This window comes from Notothenia rossii, assembly GCF_949606895.1.
Source record: "Notothenia rossii genome assembly, chromosome: 6".
NCBI classification, from domain to species: Eukaryota; Metazoa; Chordata; class Actinopteri; order Perciformes; family Nototheniidae; genus Notothenia; species Notothenia rossii.
Genome location: NC_136909.1, coordinates 6,189,573 through 6,213,702, shown reverse-complemented (window position 1 = coordinate 6,213,702; position 24,130 = coordinate 6,189,573). Strand labels below are relative to the sequence as shown.

The 24,130-nt window shown below is 39.7% G+C and overlaps 1 protein-coding gene across 1 annotated transcript in view; it reads left to right on the top strand.

Annotated features, from left to right (window-relative positions):
* Window positions 1-24,130, top strand: part of atad1a (ATPase family AAA domain containing 1a) — a 36,233-nt gene continuing 12,103 nt past the window's right edge. Inside the window, exons 1-9 of the mRNA XM_079690058.1 lie at window positions 1-107; window positions 3,290-3,490; window positions 5,809-5,907; window positions 6,398-6,518; window positions 11,405-11,605; window positions 12,556-12,662; window positions 13,895-13,984; window positions 15,890-15,940; window positions 18,617-18,789. Coding sequence (XP_079546184.1) covers window positions 3,317-3,490; window positions 5,809-5,907; window positions 6,398-6,518; window positions 11,405-11,605; window positions 12,556-12,662; window positions 13,895-13,984; window positions 15,890-15,940; window positions 18,617-18,789 — 1,016 coding nt within the window. The 5' untranslated portion in view covers window positions 1-107; window positions 3,290-3,316. The remainder of the gene's footprint in view (window positions 108-3,289; window positions 3,491-5,808; window positions 5,908-6,397; window positions 6,519-11,404; window positions 11,606-12,555; window positions 12,663-13,894; window positions 13,985-15,889; window positions 15,941-18,616; window positions 18,790-24,130) is intronic.

Genomic DNA, 24,130 nt, shown 5'->3' with positions numbered 1-24,130 from the left:
AAAGGTGGAACGAACAAATCCCGGAACTAAAGTGTTTATTCCTACCCGAGTTACTAAACATGATGCACCGTTAATGCCAGTGTTTTGGTATTTGATTCCCGTCTTCAGTGAGTATAATTAATGTCTTTTTTTCCTTACGAGTTAAGTGTTAATGTGTGTCAGACAGCATACAGAGTGTGTGTAAAGTGTTTTATTCAGCCTGGGTTTTTAATCAAAATGCCAAACGGCTAAAGTGACCGTTTGACCGTTGCTAGGTGCAGCTGTGTTAGCTTCAGAGATGCTAACTGGTGAATCAAAAGGATGTTTTTCTTGGTAGTAAATCATGGATGAACACTAACTCTATCTCTACTTAATCGTAAACTACTGGCTTGTTTTGGTGTGTAAATGAGCTGTAATGTAGCTTTATGAGTGGATTCTGACAGTAACGGCAAACTGCTGCAAAGCTACCTCTTATACCCGCACGTCTTTCCACCTGTCATACAATACTGCACATATTAGATGTAACTCTAATTTTATTGTTCTGGTAATCCATGTAAATATTGCTATATTTTAAAGTTATTATAGTTTATAGTAAAATAGTTGTTTAGCATTGTTATGTTATGGCTTTGACTGTATACACCAAGACTAATTCCTCTTATACGTAAACCTATTTCGGATTCTGACTAAAGGACTCGTTTATTACCATGGAGACCAGCGACTAACCTCCATTCAGAAAAGTGAACATTTAATAATTTTCTTTAAATATATTAAAGTCCATACCTCAAAATACTTTTTTCAACCATAATGGCCCTCCAATAGTGTTTTTATTTGTCAGTCAGTTTATATATGTGTTATCTGAACGGTCATCAGTATATCTTTCTTACTCTCTAATGCTGGTTTGTTTCTATTTCTATTTTGAGATGTTTCTATTTTAGAATTGTTTATTTCTACTCTTTTAATTTGTTATTATTTGCAACGCCTTGCTTTGTGTTATGCTGATGCAACATTTTTTTTATACATCTTATTTAATCATCCCATATTACTCTTTAATTCGGCAAGCGCTATGTCATGTGTTAAATTGAGCAATTCGGCAGTGTTGTTCGCATCGGGACTCGACCCAGCAACCCTCCAGTTTCCAGTGCAAGTCTCCTCAAACCACCGCTTCAAAATCAATTATTGGCAGTACTGGTATCAAACTCGCGACTTTGGCTTTATTAGCACCACGCTCTAACCAACTGAGCTAACCGGCCACATTTGCATACTGTTTTTGACATGGCAAAACTTAAGGAGAACTGGTGTGACAATTTTGGACTGATATATCTGTTTATGCAATCATTAATATTGTTTATAAAAAGGTTTATTTTAAAGCATTTTAGTATCTACCAATAATGTGATAAAGTTATATGAAATGTCATTTTTTTGCCCATCATCCTAAGTCTAACAACAGGCCTTGTTTCATATAAGATAAGATTAGACGGAACTTCATTTATCCCCGTGGGGAAATTCAGACGCGTAAAAATAATACAAACATTTAAAGTGATACAGTAACTGTTGAAACAAGATATCACAGTAAACATGGACCATTTGAATGGACATACATACATATTTGGATTGTTAAATATATTAAATAAGTGTGCAGATGTGAGTGCAGTTTAAAGTATTGTACAATAAAAGGTAAAGAGTTGTGAGAAAATACAAGAAAAGTAGAAAGAAAGGAGAGCTTCTAAAAACAGACTAACACTCACAGACAGACAGGATGCATATGGCTTCTTTGGGAGAATAGGTGACATGTTGTGACATTTTGGATGACTACATCTATATACAAAGCTTTTTAAAGCATTTTAGTATCTACCAAAAATGTGATAATGTAATTGTTCCCCCCATCATGCCACAAAGTGGAAGGCCACATGCAAATGTATTCTCGCGTCTGTGTTTTATTTAACATTCTCGACATATCTCGAAAAATGAGTTTTATGATTTGGTTCAATCTCCTCATCGCCATTCATATGCGTATTTGATTTCAGGACAACATTTGATTTTGAACCTGAAATATTGACGTTTAAATACAGGAGGACATTTTATTGTGTTATTTGTCAATTCCAGCAATATGGGATTATAGTTCACAGGGTGGAGCATCAGTACACGACCAGGCAGAATTACATTGCAAACCTGATGGCTATTTACTATACCTTATGTTGTTGTTTATGTGTCTGTCTGAATTCTTCTTAGTTTAGTTTATTTGTTTGTAGTGTCGTGGACAGTCCCCATTAACCAACTGTCACAAAGAACAGTAAATGGGGCAGCTTTGGCCAACATTGCTCATTTCCAGCTGTTGTCCCCGGCCAGATGATAATCATTTTTAAAATCACAATACATCACTATTAATACGCATTAGTTATACAGAAAGGATTAAGTAGATCGAGGCGAAAGGTTAAAAGTGAACAATAAAAAGCAAACAACACACGTCACATATAGCACATCACAATCACACAACAGAGACGAGGGGTCCATGATCACAACTTGTAACACACACACACACACACCATATCCAACACAGACGAGTGTGTGCAGTTCTCAGCAGGGACGCACCGAATATTCGGCCACCGAAATGGTTAAAAAGGCCCTTTCGACCGAATGTCAGAGAACAGGGTTACGTTGATCATACTCTGCATATTTGTCCGGGTGTTTTGATTTCAAGTGGTGGAGTAATCCCGAAGTGGTGAAAGTCTTTGCAGTTACACCCCCTCGAGAAATGTCAGCTGAACACGTTTTACAAATCGCAATCCGCGCCTCTTTCTCTGATATTTTGAAATATCTCCAAGCGCCAGACATGTTGGCTGTGAGCCAGCCGCGAGCATGGTCGCGCGCCGTGCTTGTCACCGCGTTTTGATTACGTCATCACAACAACACGTTAGGTTACCAAACTTGTAGGTGCATTTGTTGTTGTTGAAGGCCTGGCTGTTACAGTCTTTATTTACACTAGTTTGTAGTAGGCCAACTGGCCTAGATGTTTATGCAGTTTTAAAGCACCTTGGCTTTGTTCTGAATGCACTTTGTTGTAGTTATCCTACAGAGAAAAGAAAATGCACTTGACTTGGAATTCATGTACTGTATGCATTCAAAAGTGCTGAATAAATGTTTTATGGACCCATAATAGTGATTATTATTTAAGTTAAGTTTTGCCATAATCATGTATTTTTCCATAATCAGGTAGCTGAACAACATTGGTAAAAGATGTATGCCAACTGTTTCCTATTTTCGGGTTCGGTTCTCACTCAGTGAACTTATTCTCTCTGTTCCCTTCCTCCAGCTGATGGACTGACCTGCTCCAGCAGAGATGTTGCTGAAAGATCTCCCTCGGGACGCCCTGCTGCGACCTCTGTCCAGAAATGAAGTGTTGGGCATGATTCTGAGGCTGACCATCTTTGGCGCTGTGACATATTACGGCATCAAATGGGCGATGGACGCTATGGACCCTACCTCCAAACAGAAGAGCCAAGCCAAGAAAAGGGTAAGTGGAACACAGGCACTTATTTTCTGTTAGATCTCAAGTTTCAAGGCTTTTATTGTCATTCGTTCATAGCTGCAGTGAAAATCTGAGGTCACAGGCTCCTCCGACACAATACAACTGATACAATCCTGCAAGTAAATACAAATAAAATCAAATAGAAATAGTGCAATCAGAGTCTATATACAAGTAATTGGTGTCAAAGAATATTTCTGTCTTTGCTCCTAGATATTTAACTTATTCTGTGTGTTGACATTTACGTCCATCCCTGCTTCTAATCTCCTGTAAGGAATGTGATAATGCAGTCGTATGTTGATACTACTAGGCCTGTCGTGATAATCGATAAATTGACGTATCGTACGATAAATAAAAATGGACTCGATAACTTTTCTGAGCTCGATAAATTGCCGTTTGCATAAAGATGTGACCAGCATTTTAGCCTGGAGCGTTGTGGCTGCCAGGCGCGCTGTGAGGGGCGGGGCTGACACACAGCCAGGTCAGGACACTCCGCGTGCACGTGCAGCAGCGTAGCAGCCAAATTAATAATATAGCGACAAGCGGGAGACAACGTGTGACTTACTCGCGGGGAATTTAAAGTGAAATGGAATTGGTTACAAAACCTAACTACACATCTCGATTCTCCGGTGTGGCAGTATTTTGGATTCAAACCAAATCAACGAGGCGAACCTACGGACTTGAATGAGCCGGGCGGTGTGTCGCATTGGTTTAAAAAAGGTAGCGACAAAAGCAGGCAATACCACGCATTTTAAACCACCTAAAACACAACCACCCCATTCCGTTTTCCCAGCTGGGAGCAAACACGGCAGCTGGAGATGGAGAGCCCCCGCCCGACAATGCAAACATGTTGGTGTTCCTTGCTCGAAAACTTAGAAAAAAAGATTTGGATATGGCCTGTTGAGGCATCTGGGTCTTTGACAGTGGACTGTACACTTGACTGTTGTTTTAAGGAGGTTTTTTTTGCTTGTGAGATAATGTGTGCTCATATTTATTTATTTATTTATAAAGCTCTCTCTCTCTCATATATATATATATATGAGAGAGAGAGAGCTCTGTTTTCCAGCCTGACTCTATTTAATTTATTGTTTTGGTTGTGTGTGATTTAATTAATTTTTTATAATTTAATTAATTTGTTTTATTTATGAATTTATATATTTTAATATTATTTCACATTTCATTTGCAATGTTGAATGTTCAATAAAAAGTTATGTTTGAAAGGATGTACTTGAATTATTATTATATATTATCATTATGTCTAAAATGGTCTTAAAACGGTGCCGACAATATTATGGTTTATCGCAATAATTTCCAGAAAAATGTATCGTCCAACACAATTAATTATCGTGACAGGCCTAGATACTACCAGGTTTTATGGCCTGACCTGGCGGGCACAGGGGGGTTTTTACGACTGTGAGAACGCTGGCTTCTAAGCACCACAGAGTGTTTACGGCCATCCCCAATATGTGGATTTGACTCTCTGAAAACTAGTTAAAGGGTCTACCAAGATGCGAGGCTGATCAGATTTGACATGGCAACCAACCCGTGCAGTCAGAACCTTTGACTGCGTGACTTGTGATGTGAATTTCTCCGGCCGATACTTGTATCAAAGATCCGTGTTTGCCATCAGAACTCCTGCTCGTCCCGTGTCTCCTTCATGAGTCGGTGACTCCCACTGCATTGCTACACAGAAGTTTCCTCCACAATTGGAATATGATATATTAGATAAATAATGTGTAAATTGCAACCAAGTGGATGTTCTCAATCTCAATCTCAATCTTTATTTACTTATATAGCACATTTAAAAAGTCAAAAGTCAGTTGACCAAAGTGCTGTAAAGGGAACAAAAACAATATAGAATAACACAATAGGAGTACAATAATAAAACAATAATTGATCAAGAGATACGATACGATAAGAAGTACTTTATTGATCCCAATTTGGGAAATGTTTGTGTTACAGCAGCATAAAAAGACAAGGCATTGTTCAATATCAATCAAGGGAGATGCTTTTTTTCCAGGATTTCTTCTGATAGTGTGTGTGTGTGTGTGTGTGTGTGTGTGTGTGTGTGTGTGTGTGTGTGTGTGTGTGTGTGTGTGTGTGTGTGTGTGTGTGTGTGTGTGTGTGTGTGTGTGTGTGTGTGTGTGTGTGTGTGTGTGTGTGTGTGTGTGTGTGTGTGTGTGTGTGTGTGTGTGTGTGTGTGTGTGTGTGTGTGTGTGTGTGTGTGTGTGTGTGTGTGTGTGTGTGTGTGTGTGTGTGTGTGTGTGTGTGTGTGTGTGTGTGTGTGTGTGTGTGGTCCTCTGCAGGCAGAACGGCTGATGAGGAGGATCGGCGTTGAGGGCGTCAGTCTGACAGATTACGAGATGAACATAGCGTCTCATCTCGTTGATCCACAGACGATGATGGTGAATGCTGTAATCCTAATTCATGACATCTTGATTTTAAAGGTCACCTATTGTGCAAAATCCACTTGTTCATGTCTCTTCTACATCAACATGCATTTTGGTCACTTTATGATGTCATAACGATGTTTTGGCTTGGTAACCATTAGCCAATCACCAACCAAGGTAACCCCTCCCCCCCCACCTTTTCACCTGAATCTCCTCCTAGAGCACCATTGTATTCTTTTTAACCAAATGTCTCTCAGAGGGGCGTGGGGAGGGGCTCCTTATTTTCATCTAAAGTAACAGACAGAGAATCAGCACTTTGGAAACAGGGCTGAAACAGAGGGGATTATGGGTAATGCTGCAATGATCTGTTTGGTGTTTCAGCCAATCAGGGACAGGCTCTGTATATGTCTGAGACCTGTGATATATTGATGAAAAACAGTATACTAGGGGACCTTTTAAAGCGCCTTGATATCTGATCTCTCTCTCCATACGAACCGCCCTGCAGGTGACCTGGAGGGATATCGCTGGTCTGGACGAGACGATCAACGAGCTGCAGGACACCGTCATCCTGCCCTTCCAGAAGAGACACCTTTTAACGGGATCCAAACTCTTTCAGCCGCCAAAAGGTAACACATGTTGTCTAATCAGAAAGTTATCCATTATCTTAACATTGCAGTAAAGGACAACATAGGAAAATCTTCTTGTAGTAATTTGAGTGATATTCTAATGGATTGGAAACCAAACACTGATATGACATTATTGAATCCTCAGTGCTTCTTAGAAAGTATTTGGACAATTAGGTCAACTGTGTAGGAGTTACAGCTCCTTTCCCATGTATTTTTAATTGTATTTCACTTAAAGGTGGGGTAGGTCATTTTGGAGAAACCAGCTTGAGTGCGCTAGAATTTGAAAAAACACAGCCGGAAGAAATCTGCCACTTCCTTACAGAGCCCCTCCTCAAACACACACGAACGCGCACATGACCAATGAGGGCACGAGATAAGTTTGTGCTCAGATGGAAGGCTGACAGGCAGGTAGGCCATCCAGTTACTTTAGCCGGGCCGGCTCAGATGATTGGTCGTGCTTTTTACAGCGCTACAGCTTCCACAGATGACATTTTTGTCAAAGCTCTTCATATATTCATTGCTATCGGGATGTTAAGAGCATTCCATGGAATATAACAACAAGTGTATCTTGAGCCGGTTTCTCTAACTTACGTACCCCACCTTTAACTGTAACGGAGCGTCCACACAGCAGCGTGCGTTGACGCTTGGCCGTGGGCGTGGGCGTGTCTGAAGCTTGGGGAGTCAACGTGAGCAACGCGACCAACAACCAATCACATGAATCTCCCTCCCCCGACATACAAAGCAAAAAACATTCCATGCTAGCTATATATACTGTCTATGCCTGCTAGCTGTCCATTCAATGTTAAAACGAAGTAAACTGGATATAAACTCCCCAAACAGGAGAAAACCTACCAGTTTCACCAACTATCTCTGCCACCTCCCTCCATGCCTGGCTCCTCCGGTTTGTATCCCGGTAGATGAACAGAGACTGATCATACAGCACCGGGTGATTCACTCGCTCAATGATTATTTTCTCCTCCATTTTATGGAACATGTAGAAATGACCTGCGGTATGGCTCTCGCAGCATACACGCCGTTTGATTGGCTAGCAGTTGTACTGGCAGATTTTCATAAACGGGATTTGATTGGCTGACGCTTCCGTCGAAGCTTCAAAAGTTGAACATGGTTGAACATGGTTCAACTTTTGACGCGAGCAACGCGTAGCTACGCTCCCCACAATGCAGTTCGGCGAAGCGTGACGTCACCCCATTCAAAGTGAATGGGCAGAAGCGTTGAAGCTTCAATGCACGCCGCTGTGTGGACGGGCCGTAATGTGTATTTGACACTCTGTCAAACCGCCTCGTCCCGATTTAGAAAAGTATGCAGTTAAAACAGCCTAAGAGCTAATAGAACAATGGTCAAGGGTCAGGTGAAGAAAAAACAGAATTTGAAAAATAGCCTAGTAAGCGTGCATGAGTTTTTTCAAGATAAAATAAGCAAGACGACATCATGCATGCAAAAAAACTATATTTCTAAAACGCCAGATTTTCTACATTTATCCTGCAGCTAGTATGTTCATTATTTAGGTTATTTGTCAAGTTTAACAAATCAATAATTATAACATGAAGTATCCATAACACATCTCACTTAGTCAGGGTTCAATAGTTTACATAAAAAAGGTATTTTAAGGAAAAAGGTCGGGACCCTCTGAGCAATGTGTCACAGAAAGATCTGACAGTATTTATCCTCTTGGCTGCCTGACAGCAGACAAACACTTCACTCTCTGTTGAACGTTTTTACTGTTTGACAGAAAGCTTTAAACAGAGTTGAGGATGAAACGGCTTCCAAAATTAGCTGTTATGGGAATCTAGTGCTATTACTAATCTCCAGCCTTTGTTTACATCATGCAACTTCTATAAAGTATGCAGCAAGCAGGGCCAAATGTTCCATCTGCATCACACACTTTAAAGGTCCCCTATCATACTGTTTTTCATCAATATATCCCAGGTCTCAGATATATACAGAACATGTCTCTGATTGGCTGAAACACCAAACAGATCATTGCAGCATTACCCATAATCCCCTCTGTTTCAGCCCTGTTTCCAAAGTGCTGATTCTCTGTCTGTTACTTTAGATGAAAATAAGGAGCCCCTCCCCACGCCCCTCTGAGAGAGATTTGGTTAAAAAGAACTCAATGGTGCTCTAGGAGGAGATTCAGGTGAAAAGGGGGGGTGGGGGTTACCTTGGTTGCTGATTGGCTAATGGTTACACAAGACAACACATCATGATGACATCATAAAGGGGCCAAAATCTGATCAGCTCATTTTCAGACAGGTTTTTATAGAAATGGATCAGGACAAAAAGAGAGAGAATCTTTGTTCCTGAAACTTTCAGAGTCTCTTTCCACAGAGGGGACACATGTTGATGTAGAAGAGACATGAAGAAGAGGGGACACATGTTGATGTAGAAGAGACATGAAGAAGAGGGGACACATGTTGATCTAGAAGAGACCTGAAGAAGAGGGGACACATGTTGATGTAGAAGAGACATGAAGAAGAGGGGACACATGTTGATGTAGAAGAGACATGAAGAAGAGGGGACACATGTTGATGTAGAAGAGACATGGAGAACAGGGGACACATGTTGATGTAGAAGAGACATGAAGAAGAGGGGACACATGTTGATGTAGAAGAGACATGAAGAAGAGGGGACACATATTGATGTAGAAGAGACATGAAGAAGAGGGGACACATGTTGATGTAGAAGAGACATGAAGAAGAGGGGACACATGTTGATGTAGAAGAGACATGAAGAAGGGGGAACACATGTTGATGTAGAAGAGACATGAAGAAGAGGGGACACATTTTGATGTAGAAGAGACATGAAGAAGAGGGGACACATATTGATGTAGAAGAGACATGAAGAAGAGGGGACACATGTTGATGTAGAAGAGACATGAAGAAGAGGGGACACATTTTGATGTAGAAGAGACATGAAGAAGAGGGGACACATGTTGATGTAGAAGAGACATGAAGAAGAGGGGACACATGTTGATGTAGAAGAGGGGACACATATTGATGTAGAAGAGACATGAAGAAGAGGGGACACATGTTGATGTAGAAGAGACATGGAGAAGAGGGGACACATGTTGATGTAGAAGAGACATGAAGAAGAGGGGACACATGTTGATTTAGAAGAGACATGAAGAAGAGGGGACACATGTTGATGTAGAAGAGACATGAAGAAGAGGGGATACATGTTGATGTAGAAGAGACATGAAGAAGAGGGGACACATGTTGATTTAGAAGAGACATGAAGAAGAGGGGACACATGTTGATGTAGAAGAGACATGAAGAAGAGGGGACACATGTTGATGTAGAAGAGACATGAAGAAAAGGGGACACACGTTGATGTAGAAGAGACATGAAGAAGAGGGGACACATGTTGATGTAGAAGAGACATGAAGAAGAGGGGACACATGTTGATGTAGAAGAGACATGAAGAAGAGGGGACACATGTTGATGTAGAAGAGACATGGAGAAGAGGGGACACATGTTGATGTAGAAGAGACATGGAGAAGAGGGGACACATGTTGATGTAGAAGAGACATGGAGAAGAGGGGACACATGTTGATTTAGAAGAGACATGAAGAAGAGGGGACACATGTTGATGTAGAAGAGACATGAAGAAGAGGGGACACATGTTGATGTAGAAGAGACATGAAGAAGAGGGGACACATGTTGATGTAGAAGAGACATGGAGAAGAGGGGACACATGTTGATGTAGAAGAGACATGGAGAAGAGGGGACACATGTTGATGTAGAAGAGACATGGAGAAGAGGGGACACATGTTGATTTAGAAGAGACATGAAGAAGAGGGGACACATGTTGATGTAGAAGAGACATGAAGAAGAGGGGACACATGTTGATGTAGAAGAGACATGAAGAAGAGGGGACACATGTTGATGTAGAAGAGACATGAAGAAGAGGGGACACATGTTGATGTAGAAGAGACATGAAGAAGAGGGGACACATGTTGATGTAGAAGAGACATGAAGAAGAGGGGACACATGTTGATGTAGAAGAGACATGAAGAAGAGGGGACACATGTTGATGTAGAAGAGACATGGAGAAGAGGGGACACATGTTGATGTAGAAGAGACATGGAGAAGAGGGGACACATGTTGATGTAGAAGAGACATGGAGAAGAGGGGACACATGTTGATTTAGAAGAGACATGAAGAAGAGGGGACACATGTTGATGTAGAAGAGACATGAAGAAGAGGGGACACATGTTGATGTAGAAGAGACATGAAGAAGAGGAGACACATGTTGATGTAGAAGAGACATGAAGAAGAGGGGACACATGTTGATGTAGAAGAGACATGAAGAAGAGGGGACACATGTTGATGTAGAAGAGACATGAAGAAGAGGGGACACATGTTGATGTAGAAGAGACATGAAGAAGAGGAGACACATTTTGATGTAGTAGAGACATGAAGAAGAGGAGACACATGTTGATGTAGAAGAGACATGAAGAAGTGGATTTTGCCTTTAAATAATATTCCTATAGTTTATATAAGTCAAAATGTCCTTACATTTGACTCATAGGAATTAATGACAGTGACTGGAGCTCAAATTAAACACTTAAAAATGAGTTCTACCACACATTTGACTCCATGTAACTTCAGTAAAACACTTTTTCTTTTACAGCGAATGCCTTTCAATCAATCCGTCTGAATTCTTGAGGAGTTTAGGTGCATTAAAACACTTAAAGTAAAAGGTCTATAAACTGTTAAATCATGTGTAAAAATGTACATTCTGTCGTTTTGCTCAAACAGGATGTAATATTTAGACATACTGTATAATGTACTACTTCTTAAATCTCTACAAGGTTCAAATGTACAGTTTTTTCCTAATTTTTTTTTTTTTCTTTGTCCTCGCAGGTGTTTTATTGTTTGGTCCTCCAGGATGTGGGAAGACGATGATCGCCAAGGCAACAGCCAAAGCATCGGGCTGTAAGTTCATCAACCTGCAGGCGTCCACGCTGACGGACATGTGGTACGGCGAATCACAGAAGCTCACCGCTGCCGTCTTCTCATTGGCTGTCAAGATCCAGCCCTGCATCATCTTCATCGATGAGATTGGTGAGTCTGATGACCATGTGGTGTTAGTTTATTAAACTGTCAGATGTGATTTATCTTTACCTTTTCAAAAATAAATGATTTCAGAATGCTGACACTGACAAAAATGCTGCTCTAAAAACAGAATGAAAACAAGGAACAAGTGAACATTAGCTTGGTAGGTTGAAATACGATGGGATATTTCTATAAATTAGATATTGTAATTAACTCGGAAAACTCATTTTGAACTATATTTGACCAGACTCAGGAAATGTTATGATACAAAATAAGCCAGAAAATGCTCAAAGGTCTTCTGTCGTATGATGTTAGTTGGTGATTTTCTAATACAAATGTGTTTTTCAAAATCAATAAGATGTATTTCTTGATACAAGATGATCCATCTTTTACAAATAGCACAGCAGCTTGAAAACGTTGTGACATGTAAACAAATACTTGTTTCATCCGAGATCCAACTCAAAATAAGAGTTAACAAGATACTTACTTTGTACTCATTGTCTAAAAACAAGACCCTGTATCTCACTGCATTGTTACTTCTTCAATATTCATTATCAAGTGTAAAGATGTATTCTGACCAGAAATCAGACGGATATACTTGGCAAGATTTCACATTTTCGTTCATGTTTCATCCCCACGAAATGTCCCTGATGTTACTGATCTTAGTATGTCATGTGTTGTGTAAATGCTGTTTCCATCTTTATTTCTCAAGTACATTTCAAAAGGTTGCTAAAAATTATCTCAATATTATAAAGTAAAATTGAACTGTGGAAGACCATTTTTGTTTTCACTTCATATAGCACTGTAAATTGCATTAAATTATGAGCCGTTTAGTTTTATATATGTTTTGTGTGTGTGAGGACCCCAGGAAGAATAGCCGATGCTCATGCTAGTGCTAATGGGGATCCTAAGAAAGAATAAGAATAAAATAAGAATGTCCTCCTCGTCTCCTGTGTCAGATTCGTTTCTGAGGAACCGCTCCAGCCTGGACCATGAGGCCACGGCCATGATGAAGGCCCAGTTCATGAGCCTGTGGGACGGCCTGGACACTTCCTCCACCACGCAGGTAACACCACCAGGAGTCTTTATTATAATGTATCTACCAGCTGTAGTCACACTGGCACTGAATGGGTAGGATTTCTGTCATCTCTTAAAGGTCACCTATTATGCAAAATCCACTTCTTCATGTCTCTTCTACATCAACATGTATGCAGGTCTTTATGTTTGAAGACAATACTAGGTTTGGTTTTTAATCACAGAAGCATTGTTCAGTTGTTATGCTTCATATATGTGGAATAAACTACCAGGAAACTGCAAGTCTGCTAAAACTCTTAAAGGTCACCTATCATGCTATTTGTAGGCAATAGCATAGGTCTCAGATATATACAAATATATAAAAAACATCTCTATGAAGTGTTTTGCTCAAAATACCAAACAGATCACCCATTCTAGCCATGCCTCATATCCCTCTATTTCACTTCCTGTTTCTAAAGTGCTGATTTGGGGTATAAAGCTTAAAAAAAAAAAATTGATAAGAAAGGAGGGGTCTGAGCTCATGCGGGACCCGGCAGCTACTGTCTAAACTAAATACTGCCGTGATGAAACGACATATCATGGATTATCAAGGATTATCTCTGAAACAGTATGGAGCTCAAAGGCTTTCTCTCTTGCCGGTTATACCACAAGGTGAGTTCCTTTTTACTTCCTGCTTCTTCACACACATGCTCTCCAGTACAGGTTAGCTCTGAGTGTTAGCGATGCTAATGTGAACACCGACCATATTACGTCCAAAACAGTCTGCATTGTTTCTGATAGCAACGTTTCTGATAGGGCCGTGGGTCCACATTTCAGATATGACGTCATATCGGACGCAAATCTGGATCAGCTCCGTTGTTCCCCCGTTTTTAGAGATTTGGGTACGGAGGAAAAGAGAGTTTTATTTTCTGACGCTGCGTGAGTTCCCCGACACACCGGGGACACATCTTTATGTATAAAAGACATCAAAAAGTGCATTTTGCATGATAGGTCCCCTTTAAATACTTTAAAATCCAGGCTTAAGACTTTTCTTTTTGCCTCAGCCTGTTATCAAATCAAAAAACTTGTCATATCTTTCCCTGCACTCTACCTATTATTGTATTTCTGTACCTGTGTCACCCAATTTCCACTTGTTTTTTAAAGTATTATCTTAGCTTTTAGTGACCGTTTTGAAATGCAATGTTTCTTGTAAAGCACTTTGAGTTGCCTTGTTGTTAAATTGTGCTTTATAAATAACCTTGCATGTGATTCTTCTGGTTGTAGGTGATGGTGATGGGAGCCTCTAACAGACCACAGGATGTAGATCCAGCCATTCTGCGCAGGATGCCCGCCACGTTTTATGTTGGCCTGCCAGTAAGACACAAACACTTTCACCAGCACAAACCATTGACATCTCATTTAAGTAGTACAGGGTTTAAACCAGTAGGATACACTCCAACAAACACTGCTCCAAAAACAAGTGAAACAATAATGAAAACAAGCGGTTTTCACTTGAAATAAGTAAAAAAATCTGCCAATAGAACAAGTGAACATTAGCTTGGTTAGGTTTCTTGAAATAAGAAGGGATATTTAGATAAATCAGATCTTGTAATTAGCTGGAGAACTCATTTGGAACTGTATTTGGCCAGAATCAGGAAATGTTGTGTAACAATATAAGCCGCACATGCTCCAAAGTGTTCAGTTTTCTGATGTCAGTTGGTGATTTTCTAATAAATATGTAAAAAAAAATGTGTTTCATCTGAAATACAACTCAAAATAAGATTTTTTGACTCAACAAGATGATGCAGTGTCTAAAAACAAGACCCGATATCTCACTGCAGTGTCACTTCTGAAGTTATTGTGTCTTCAGAAGGTGTAGAGACATATTCTGACTAAATATTAGACACATACACTTGGCAAGATTTAGAGTTTTTGTAGTGTATTAAGCCAATCGTTGACAGGTATACAGAACTCCTCCACTGGGTAATGCACGGGACTCAGCAGCCGCCCTTTACCTTTGTTTCCAGCAGTGTTTAGACATTAGTGAGGATCCAAGGTGCATACAGATGTAGCAGCTGCTGGCGCTTTAGTTTTCTTTGAGACTGTCTCTGCAATGTCTCGTCTTGTCACCCCAAAATAATCACCTAAACGCTCTAGTAATTCGATAACCCGTGTCTTCAAGTAAATAAAATTACAAGCACAAGTGAAATATCTCAAAGGGAAAAGCTATCTGAAGCTTGAGAAAGAGGAAATATTTAAAATATATCTTACCAACACTAGAGAGAGTTTCTGTATACAGAGACTTTTACAAGCTTCAAAACACCTAACCAAGAACCCTAAAACTAGTCTAATATAACGACCTAATGTTCATAAAACACTCGTTACATCTGTCTAACATTGGTTTAAAATAGATAACATATAATAAACACACATATACAATGGCTCTGTATAAGCCAACACAATGTTATCATACAAATGTTTCTTTAAATCTTATCAAATCAAATCTCCAAATATAATGTTATCTAAACCCATTCCTTCATACAGTATGTAATACGTCCATGTTTACTGCCCCTGGTCTATATCCTTAACGTGTGTACTTCTACAAATGTGTGTGGGCCGTGGTGGCGAAGTCCATACAGGGACTTGGCTTGGCAACTGGAAGGTCACCAGTTCAAGTCCCGGCAAGACCAAGGGCTACCGAGGTGTCCCTGAGCAAGGCACCGTTCCCTAGACTTGGTGCCGTACATAATGGCAGCCCACTGCTCCTAACACTGGGTCAAATGCAGAGAAACCATTTCATTACATAGTACCTATACTGTCTAATGACAATAAAAGTGCGATGGGGATATACTTAAATGAAAATCTAATGAGAGATATGTAACTCCACTTAATCCCACTTCTTGTCTCATTATCAGCTAATCTATTGAGTGATGGTGCGTTTTAAAGGAGGGCTTTAATCCACACACAGTAAAGCAGCAGAGCTTAAACTGCGTGTGTTATGGCTGCTGGTGAAACTACAAAAAGCACAAAGTAAATCTTTAACCCGGGACATTAAAAAGCTGTCAGATATAAATACATATGTGCTGCTGGTGCAGGAGCAAACAGTAAATGAGAAGAATGACAGCCATTAGGCAGGTGAAGTGTCACTTAGACGGTGTCTGATGAAGGGAGAGTCTATAAACGTGTCATGAGTCGCTGATTGTTTGGTACTCTCTGTTTTTCATCCAAAGGTTGCTCATGAATATGCTTTAAAGAACCGCTATCCTTCTGTCTCTGCAGAGCACGAGACAAAGACAAGACATCCTGAAGCTGATTTTAGCGGGAGAAAACGTAAGATGTGATGTCCTCGTTTTTTCACCCTCAAAGACATGCATACATCAAAACACTACGCACACTCGTCTGTGTTGGAGATGGTGTGTGTGTTACATGTTGTGATCACGGACCCCTCGTTTCTATTGGGAGGTGCTATATGTGACGCGTGTTGTTTGCATTGTGTTATTCTCTTTTGTCCTTTCTTTATAACTAATGCTGTTGATGTGTTGTGATTTTAAAAATGGGTCCATTATCATCTGGCCGGGGACATTTACTGTTCTTTGTGACAGTTGATTAATGGGGACTGTCCACGACACTATAAACAAAACTGTATTTCACTGTCGGATCACATTAAAGAAGACCTCTAACAGGCTAAATCTATAATACTCTGTTTCACACACACACACACACACACACACACACACACACACACACACACACACACTGTTGTTCTATGCGGCTGAGCAATGGCATTCATCTGAAGGAGATGACTGCTATATTTTACTATATTTTTTAAATGTTATTATAGCTTCCTTAAAATAGTTCACTGTGTTTTTTATTTTTGTTTTACTTTTTTGTATGCACCACGAAACCAAGTCAAATTCCTCGTACGTGTCAACCTACCTGGTGATCAGAGATGGCAAAAGTCCACATCCTTTACTCGAGTAGAAGTACAGATACTCGTGTTTAAAAATACTCTGGTGAAAGTAGAAGTACTGACTAAACTTCTTTACTCAAGTCAAAGTAAAGAGGCTTTGAAATGTGCTTCAGTAAAAAGTACCCATAACTAGCAGCTGTTTTAAAGAGTACCTGACCTCTCTTTATATTAATAGAACAATAATGCCATTGTTAGCTAATGAATGTTTCCATGCTGAACAACGGCAACATGACAACGTTTCCATTGGTCCCTCTTCTTTAGAGAAGACCAGGAAATGATGGATACACGGATCGTGTTCAAATCAATAGGCACGCAATGACTCTAAATAATAATGATCACGCCACCAAACACACATTCAGACTAAAGGAACCAGCCTGTTTGGAAAATGAGAGAAGTAGAAAGTACAGGTATTTGTGTTCAACATGTAAGAAGTAGAAAGTACAGGTATTTGAGTTCAACATGTAAGAAGTAGAAAGTACAGGTATTTGGGTTCAACATGTGAGAAGTAGAAAGTACAGGTATTTGTGTTCAACATGTAAGAAGTAGAAAGTACAGGTATTTGGGTTCAACATGTGAGAAGTAGAAAGTTTAGGTATTTGTGTTCAACATGTAAGAAGTAGAAAGTACAGGTATTTGAGTTCAACATGTAAGAAGTAGAAAGTACAGGTATTTGAGTTCAACATGTAAGAAGTAGAAAGTACAGGTATTTGAGTTCAACATGTAAGAAGTAAAAAGTACAGGTATTTGAGTTCAAAATGTAAGAAGTAGAAAGTACAGGTATTTGAGTTCAACATGTAAGAAGTAGAAAGTACAGGTATTTGTGTTCAAAATGTAAGAAGTAGAAAGTACAGGTATTTGAGTTCAACATGTGAGAAGTAGAAAGTTCAGGTATTTGTGTTCAACATGTGAGAAGTAGAAAGTTCAGGTATTTGTGTTCAACATGTAAGAAGTAGAAAGTACAGGTATTTGAGTTCAACATGTAAGAAGTAGAAAGTACAGGTATTTGGGTTCAACATGTGAGAAGTAGAAAGTACAGGTATTTGTGTTCAACATGTAAGAAGTAGAAAGTTTAGGTATTTGTGTTCAAAATGTGAGAAGTAGAAAGTACAGGTGTTTGTGTTCAACATGTAAGAAGTAGAAAGTACAGGTATTTGAGTTCAACATGTAAGAAGTAGAAAGTACAGGTATTTGGGTTCAACATGTGAGAAGTAGAAAGTACAGGTATTTGTGTTCAACATGTAAGAAGTAGAAAGTACAGGTATTTGAGTTCAAAATGTAAGAAGTAGAAAGTTTAGGTATTTGTGTTCAACATGTAAGAAGTAGAAAGTTTAGGTATTTGTGTTCAACATGTAAGAAGTAGAAAGTACAGGTATTTGAGTTCAACATGTAAGAAGTAGAAAGTTTAGGTATTTGTGTTCAACATGTAAGAAGTAGAAAGTACAGGTATTTGAGTTCAACATGTAAGAAGTAGAAAGTACAGGTATTTGGGTTCAACATGTAAGAAGTAGAAAGTACAGGTATTTGGGTTCAACATGTAAGAAGTAGAAAGTACAGGTATTTGTGTTCAAAATGTAAGAAGTAGAAAGTACAGGTATTTGAGTTCAACATGTAAGAAGTAGAAAGTACAGGTATTTGTGTTCAAAATGTAAGAAGTAGAAAGTACAGGTATTTGAGTTCAACATGTAAGAAGTAGAAAGTACAGGTATTTGTGTTCAAAATGTAAGAAGTAGAAAGTACAGGTATTTGAGTTCAACATGTAAGAAGTAGAAAGTACAGGTATTTGTGTTCAAAATGTAAGAAGTAGAAAGTACAGGTATTTGAGTTCAACATGTAAGAAGTAGAAAGTACAGGTATTTGTTCAAAATGTAAGAAGTCAAAGTAAAAAGTCTTCAGAAAAATAAGTAGTGGAGTAAAGTACTGATACCAGAAAGATGTACTTAAGTACAGTAACAAAGTATTTGTACTCCACTGCTTCCCACCTCTGCTGATAATAAACCTGATTGTGATTAATCTATAATACTCTGTTTCTCACACAGCTGAGCAATGCCATCAATCTGAAGGAGATCGCAGAGCGGACGGAGGGATACTCGGGCAGCGACCTGCGGGAGCTCTGCAGAGACGCCGCCATGTACCGAGTCAGAGACTACGTCCGCAAGGAGCAGATGAGGCAGATCGCTCAGCAGCTGCAGGACAGCGAGGAGGAGGAGAGGTACGACTCATGCTCACATTTCTATATAAACACTGGGTAACACTTTATATCAAGGTACACATATTCACCATCAACTAGTTGTTAATTAACCTGCATATTAGCAGTATATTGGCTCATTATTAGTCAGTATTAAACACTTATTAATACCTTATTCTAAATGACCATATTCTACAAGTACTAGGCCATTAGTTGAGAGTTTTTCCTCAATAACCTTCTAATTAGTGCTCATTTATTGCAAGGAAGTCGTTGTACATGAGTTTGGGTCTTAATATACTCAATATGCAGTAGCAGTACCACACGAATATTAATCCTCCCTTAATAACACCTAACAAATATGGTCTATTCTTATGTAACAAGACATGAAGCTATAAGTGTTAATTGTGTCTAAATAACTCAAAATGAGGTATTTCTAACTATTTTAAAGTGAATTCTGGTTCATAACAAATACGCTAGTAGTTTGACTCTAATGTGTTAATTAACAACTAGTTGATGGTGAATAAGTGTAGGCTACCTTAATATAAAGTGTCACCAAATACTGTTACTATTTCTATGTAAATACTGTTATTTTTTACTATATTTTCTATTATTTTTAAAACATTAATGTTATTATAGTTTTATTAAAATAGTTCGCTATCTGTGTTTTAAAAAAAAAATTTTACTTTTACGTATGCACCATGACATCAAGTCAAATTCCTCGTACATTACATAATTACATTACATTGCATTTACAATAAGTACATTCGACCAGGAAGATATAACCTTGAAGAAAACAGAATCATATAAGTTCATCAGGTTTCATAGAGCTAAAACATTTCAAGTGCTGCTCAACTGGCTTTAGATAAGCCAGTCCTTTATTAGTATAGAAGTGCTTTGTTAGTAATTCTATCGCTCAAAGTGCGTACGTGTCAGTTCAATCGGGAGAGACAGTTTTGATGTAAGAATACATATTTATTACCAGGAATAAACAAATGAATGTGATGGAGTTTTGGCGATTAGGCCCCGTTGTGCAGGAGTATCATTCGGGAGGGGAGAACCGATCCGATGAAACCCCCCGGGGTCTAGACCCTGGTGGTGGTGAATGGATGGTTGGGTTCGGTCTGAAGGGGAGTGGCTTAGCTTGACCCTGGATTCAGAGGGACAGGAGGTGAAAATGGGGTTAGGAGGGTTGCGCCGAGTCACCTGAAATGACAGCTGTCAGAGGGGAGAGCAGATTTAAAAGGGTTGTCATAACTGATGTCACAATTGTTTTCCTCCGCTAAATATAAGAGATAGCTAAGATAAGATAACTTTAACAAGATGCCTGTGTGCTTAGTACCAGGTTGTTATCATACCAGCAATGGGTCTTGCTCGTTCTTTTGCTTCCCGTCTGATGAGAGGACCAGGAGTGGCTGGATCAAGTTAGCTACCTAGCTAGTAGCTAGCACGTTAGTTAGCATTACAGCCTTGTCATTTTTATTAGCCTTAACATGACATGACATGACGTGACATTAAGTAACCCAAAATGTTAAACAGTAAGAGTAGTAGTCATATTTTGTGAACCCTTTGAAGAGTACTTTCACACCGGTGTGATCATTCTATAATACACCATTTAAGCCCGGGGGAGAAATGCTAACGCAAACGCTACATTATAGAGATGTTAAGATTCACCGATTCGCATCGGTGCACCGGCATAAACGTTCAAGATGCGAGTGCACCGGTTGAAAGAGTGCACATCGGCTACAGTTTGGGTTGAACTCGCGATGCATCGATTGCGTAGCGTCTTTGCATCGGTAAAAAAACAATTCATTCATATAAAATCCCCTCATCTTGTCAACGCTCAGCAGAGACGATCTTTGATATTTGCTTCGCCACTACAGAGAACGAGAGTCTCAGTTATCAACACACACGGAAGTTGAGGAGAAAGAGAAACACAGCGCACCGAAAAATACCTACAAATCAAACGTTTGGCAACACTTCGGATTGTTCAAGAAAGACGGTGTAATAGTCATTTATGCTATATAGTTGACCGCAGGTCATGGAGAGTAATAAGGTATCCGTAGACCTTTGTATGAGGTATCTTTATTACTTAACAGGTCTACAGCCATGATACATAGATCCGTCCTAGATGCGGACTTGCATACACACAGTATCACTCCGCAGCCGCACCCCATCAGTAACGTCCTGATGGTATATGTGCGCGGCACTATATACTACAGACGGTCAACTTGAAAAATCACTCGCAAATTGTTAAAGTCCATGTAATGTCCAAAATAAATGTTATTCTGTGTTAATAAATCGCTTCATCACTTTCCACTGTTTCATTTGACATATCAACATCAATGATTCTTTCCATAAATACCCCCCAAATAACATGAAATGTGTGCCACTTTCCCGTGTTATTCCGCTCCGGTAGCAAAAAGCTTGCCAGCCATTAACCCAGCTGTGTGACGTCACACGTGGCAAACACCAGCCTCGTCTGGATTGTTTGTTTTGTATCCTTCCGCTATTTTCGCTCAACATATGTGTAACTGGACCTCGCTAAACTTTTTTTATCTAACAATTCATGATGGGGAAGCGATGTGTAGTTGTGAGCTGTGAATGTTTCCTGATTGCTATAAACATTGATCATGGGTGCTGGAAGATTGTGCACAAAACTCGGGTCAGAATTAAGTTACTACAGGTGTTATGCCAGCTTGAGCTAAATGTCACCAGAGTACAGTGAACTTGCCTAGTGACTGAAATATATAAAAGTTGAAGTGAAATAAGTAAGGCCAAAAATGAATTACGTCTGAATATCTTTATTATTTTTACCACTTTTAATTATTTGTGGGCTCGCACATATACCAAAATAGACTAATGTACACTGCAATAAAGATAAAATGTTACAAGTGAAAAATTAACAAAAGAACCCTTTTTTATTTATCAAACAGTAAATTAATACAATCTTACAAATTTGCGATTTGGAAAATGTTGTTATATTTACATGTTTCTTTGGAAAAATAATATTGTAAATGATGTACTTTGTAAATTATTTACATCATGCGAAACCATTTTAACCAGTTCAGCTGCATGACTTATGTCAAATTACAGATTTGGCCATTGAAATCCCTGATAGCGGCCTCCCGGTTCAGGGTAAGTCTTCCGTATCTCGGTTACAGCACATGCAGGCAGCGGGACTCTGATTTTTGGGCCGAGTACACCCCAGCACCAACGTACAAACTGTCGATAAGCTGTATATCGATACTTCCTAATGAAAAAAAAGTATACAGATTATAAATATATTTGGAGAAAAATAAAACGTTATGTAGTACTATTATGTAGCAATGGTTACAAATTGGCTTATAACATGATATTTGTATTTTACTTGTACAAAATAAATATGAGGTTATACATGACTGCTTGACAGAATCATAGACCTCTTATATATTTCCTCACATGTGTAGTTGTTTCTTTTCCCAAGCATACATTGAACTTGCATACACAGAAAAAATAAAAGCCAAGCTGTTTTTGACTGCTTGAAAGAGTTTAATGGTATCTTTAAAAGTGTACCATATCTGTAGCGACTAAAAGTATTATATAAAAGCAAAGCTGCAATAGGCAGTTGGGTCAATCAATATTTACTTACTGGTGTAGTGGGCCATCAACTGCTCTGTGTTGTTGTTTGTATTGAAGATACGCTATTTTCAGTGTCCAAACACTGAGACAGCCTTCTCTAAAGCCTGGGTGGCTAATAATGCACCTTGGTTTCTCGTCGGTGTCTTCTATCTGGCAGAGTCCTGCACGGGTCTGATTTTCAAGACCCGCTCCCGCCCCGCACCCGTGACGTGCAGTACCGAACCCGCCCCGCTACCCGCACATATTGCCAATTAGTTCCGCAACCCGACCCGACCCGCCGGCACATGATCCGCAACCCGACCCGAACCCGCATATATATAAGCAGTGACAACGTGCAATTATTAACACACGCAGTTGCATATTTGGCTCAAAAAGCCTGGGATGTTGTTTATTTTCTCCATCTAGGATGACACCAAAAGCCTCCCAGACGTTGGATTTCGCTCTTGAGGAAGAGTTATTGAAAATGCTGTATTCTCCGCTAGAGAGCTTCACCTCAGCCATTCAGAATGTGGTGCGCTCAGCAGCAGATAGATGCGCTGCAGAGGTTATGATTATGCTCGGTACCGCGGAGGAGAGGTCTGAGGATTTAAACATTAAACTAAATTATTATTGTTTAAATATATTTATTATGCAACACCCGCAACCGGACCCGCATCATCTTTGTTTTACCCAGAAGCGAACCCGGAAAAAAGCGTTTGAAAAAATACCACCCGCAAATCACCTTTTTTGCGGGTCACCCGTCGGGTACCCGCGGATACCTGACCCGATGCAGGACTCTGCTATCTGGTCAGTAGGTTGCAAACTGTCTATTTGTTCCATCACCTGCCAGATCTCTCTGCAGCATACACATTCATCTGCAGTGGGCATGCTTTCACAGCATTGACATGTACACCTGAATATTGTACATAACATTAAAAAACAAAACAATATCTGCCGGACGTGTGAGGAACAGATGACAAATTAAGATCGACATTTAGTGCAGGTCAAATTAAATAAAACAGAATTTACCATTCAGTATTGCCGACTCGAGTCTCGCCGGCTGCGGAATCCGCTTCTCTTTCACAAGTTTCTGCCTCGTTGTTCGATTACCGGGCAGGAGGCTCGTACTGATAAGGCAAGATGCCTTGAAGTGAAAGGCTAGCTGGTTCACTCTCTACTTCTGTAACTGAATCCAGATAACCCACCGAATCTGAGCTTGAATGATCGCTGTCGCTGTCGCTGTCTGACGTTATCGCGTTGCTTGCCATTTGGACTGATTTGATCAAATGGCAATGTTTGCCACGTGTGACGTCACCGCTCGTTCGGGAGTGATCGGGGGCGTACTCTGCAAACTTCGGAACCAACATCGGTTTTTAACGTATATGTCATTTAATTATGACGAAACTTTAAACATTTTTATTTATTTTTATTCTGGTGATATCTAAACTACATGTTAAAAAACACCTGTGTTAGATGCATTACATGGCCTTTAACAATGCCGAGCCGCTTTAAAGTACACAAGTAGTACGAGGAACTTAGCGACGCACATAAAGAGGCGACATGGGGTCTGCGGCTGAAAAGAGAAACCTGAAAGTGAGACATATGAGTTATATCACTCAGTGAGGTGTTCTGTCAGAGAGAGGTGTTTAGCTTACAGCAGCCTGTGACGGCCAATAATAATTTAAATGTCTTCCTTACTGTAAGCAGTTATGAAATACCTGTTTGTGAAAGGTTATTTGTTTTCTTTATTGTTCAGATAGAAACCACT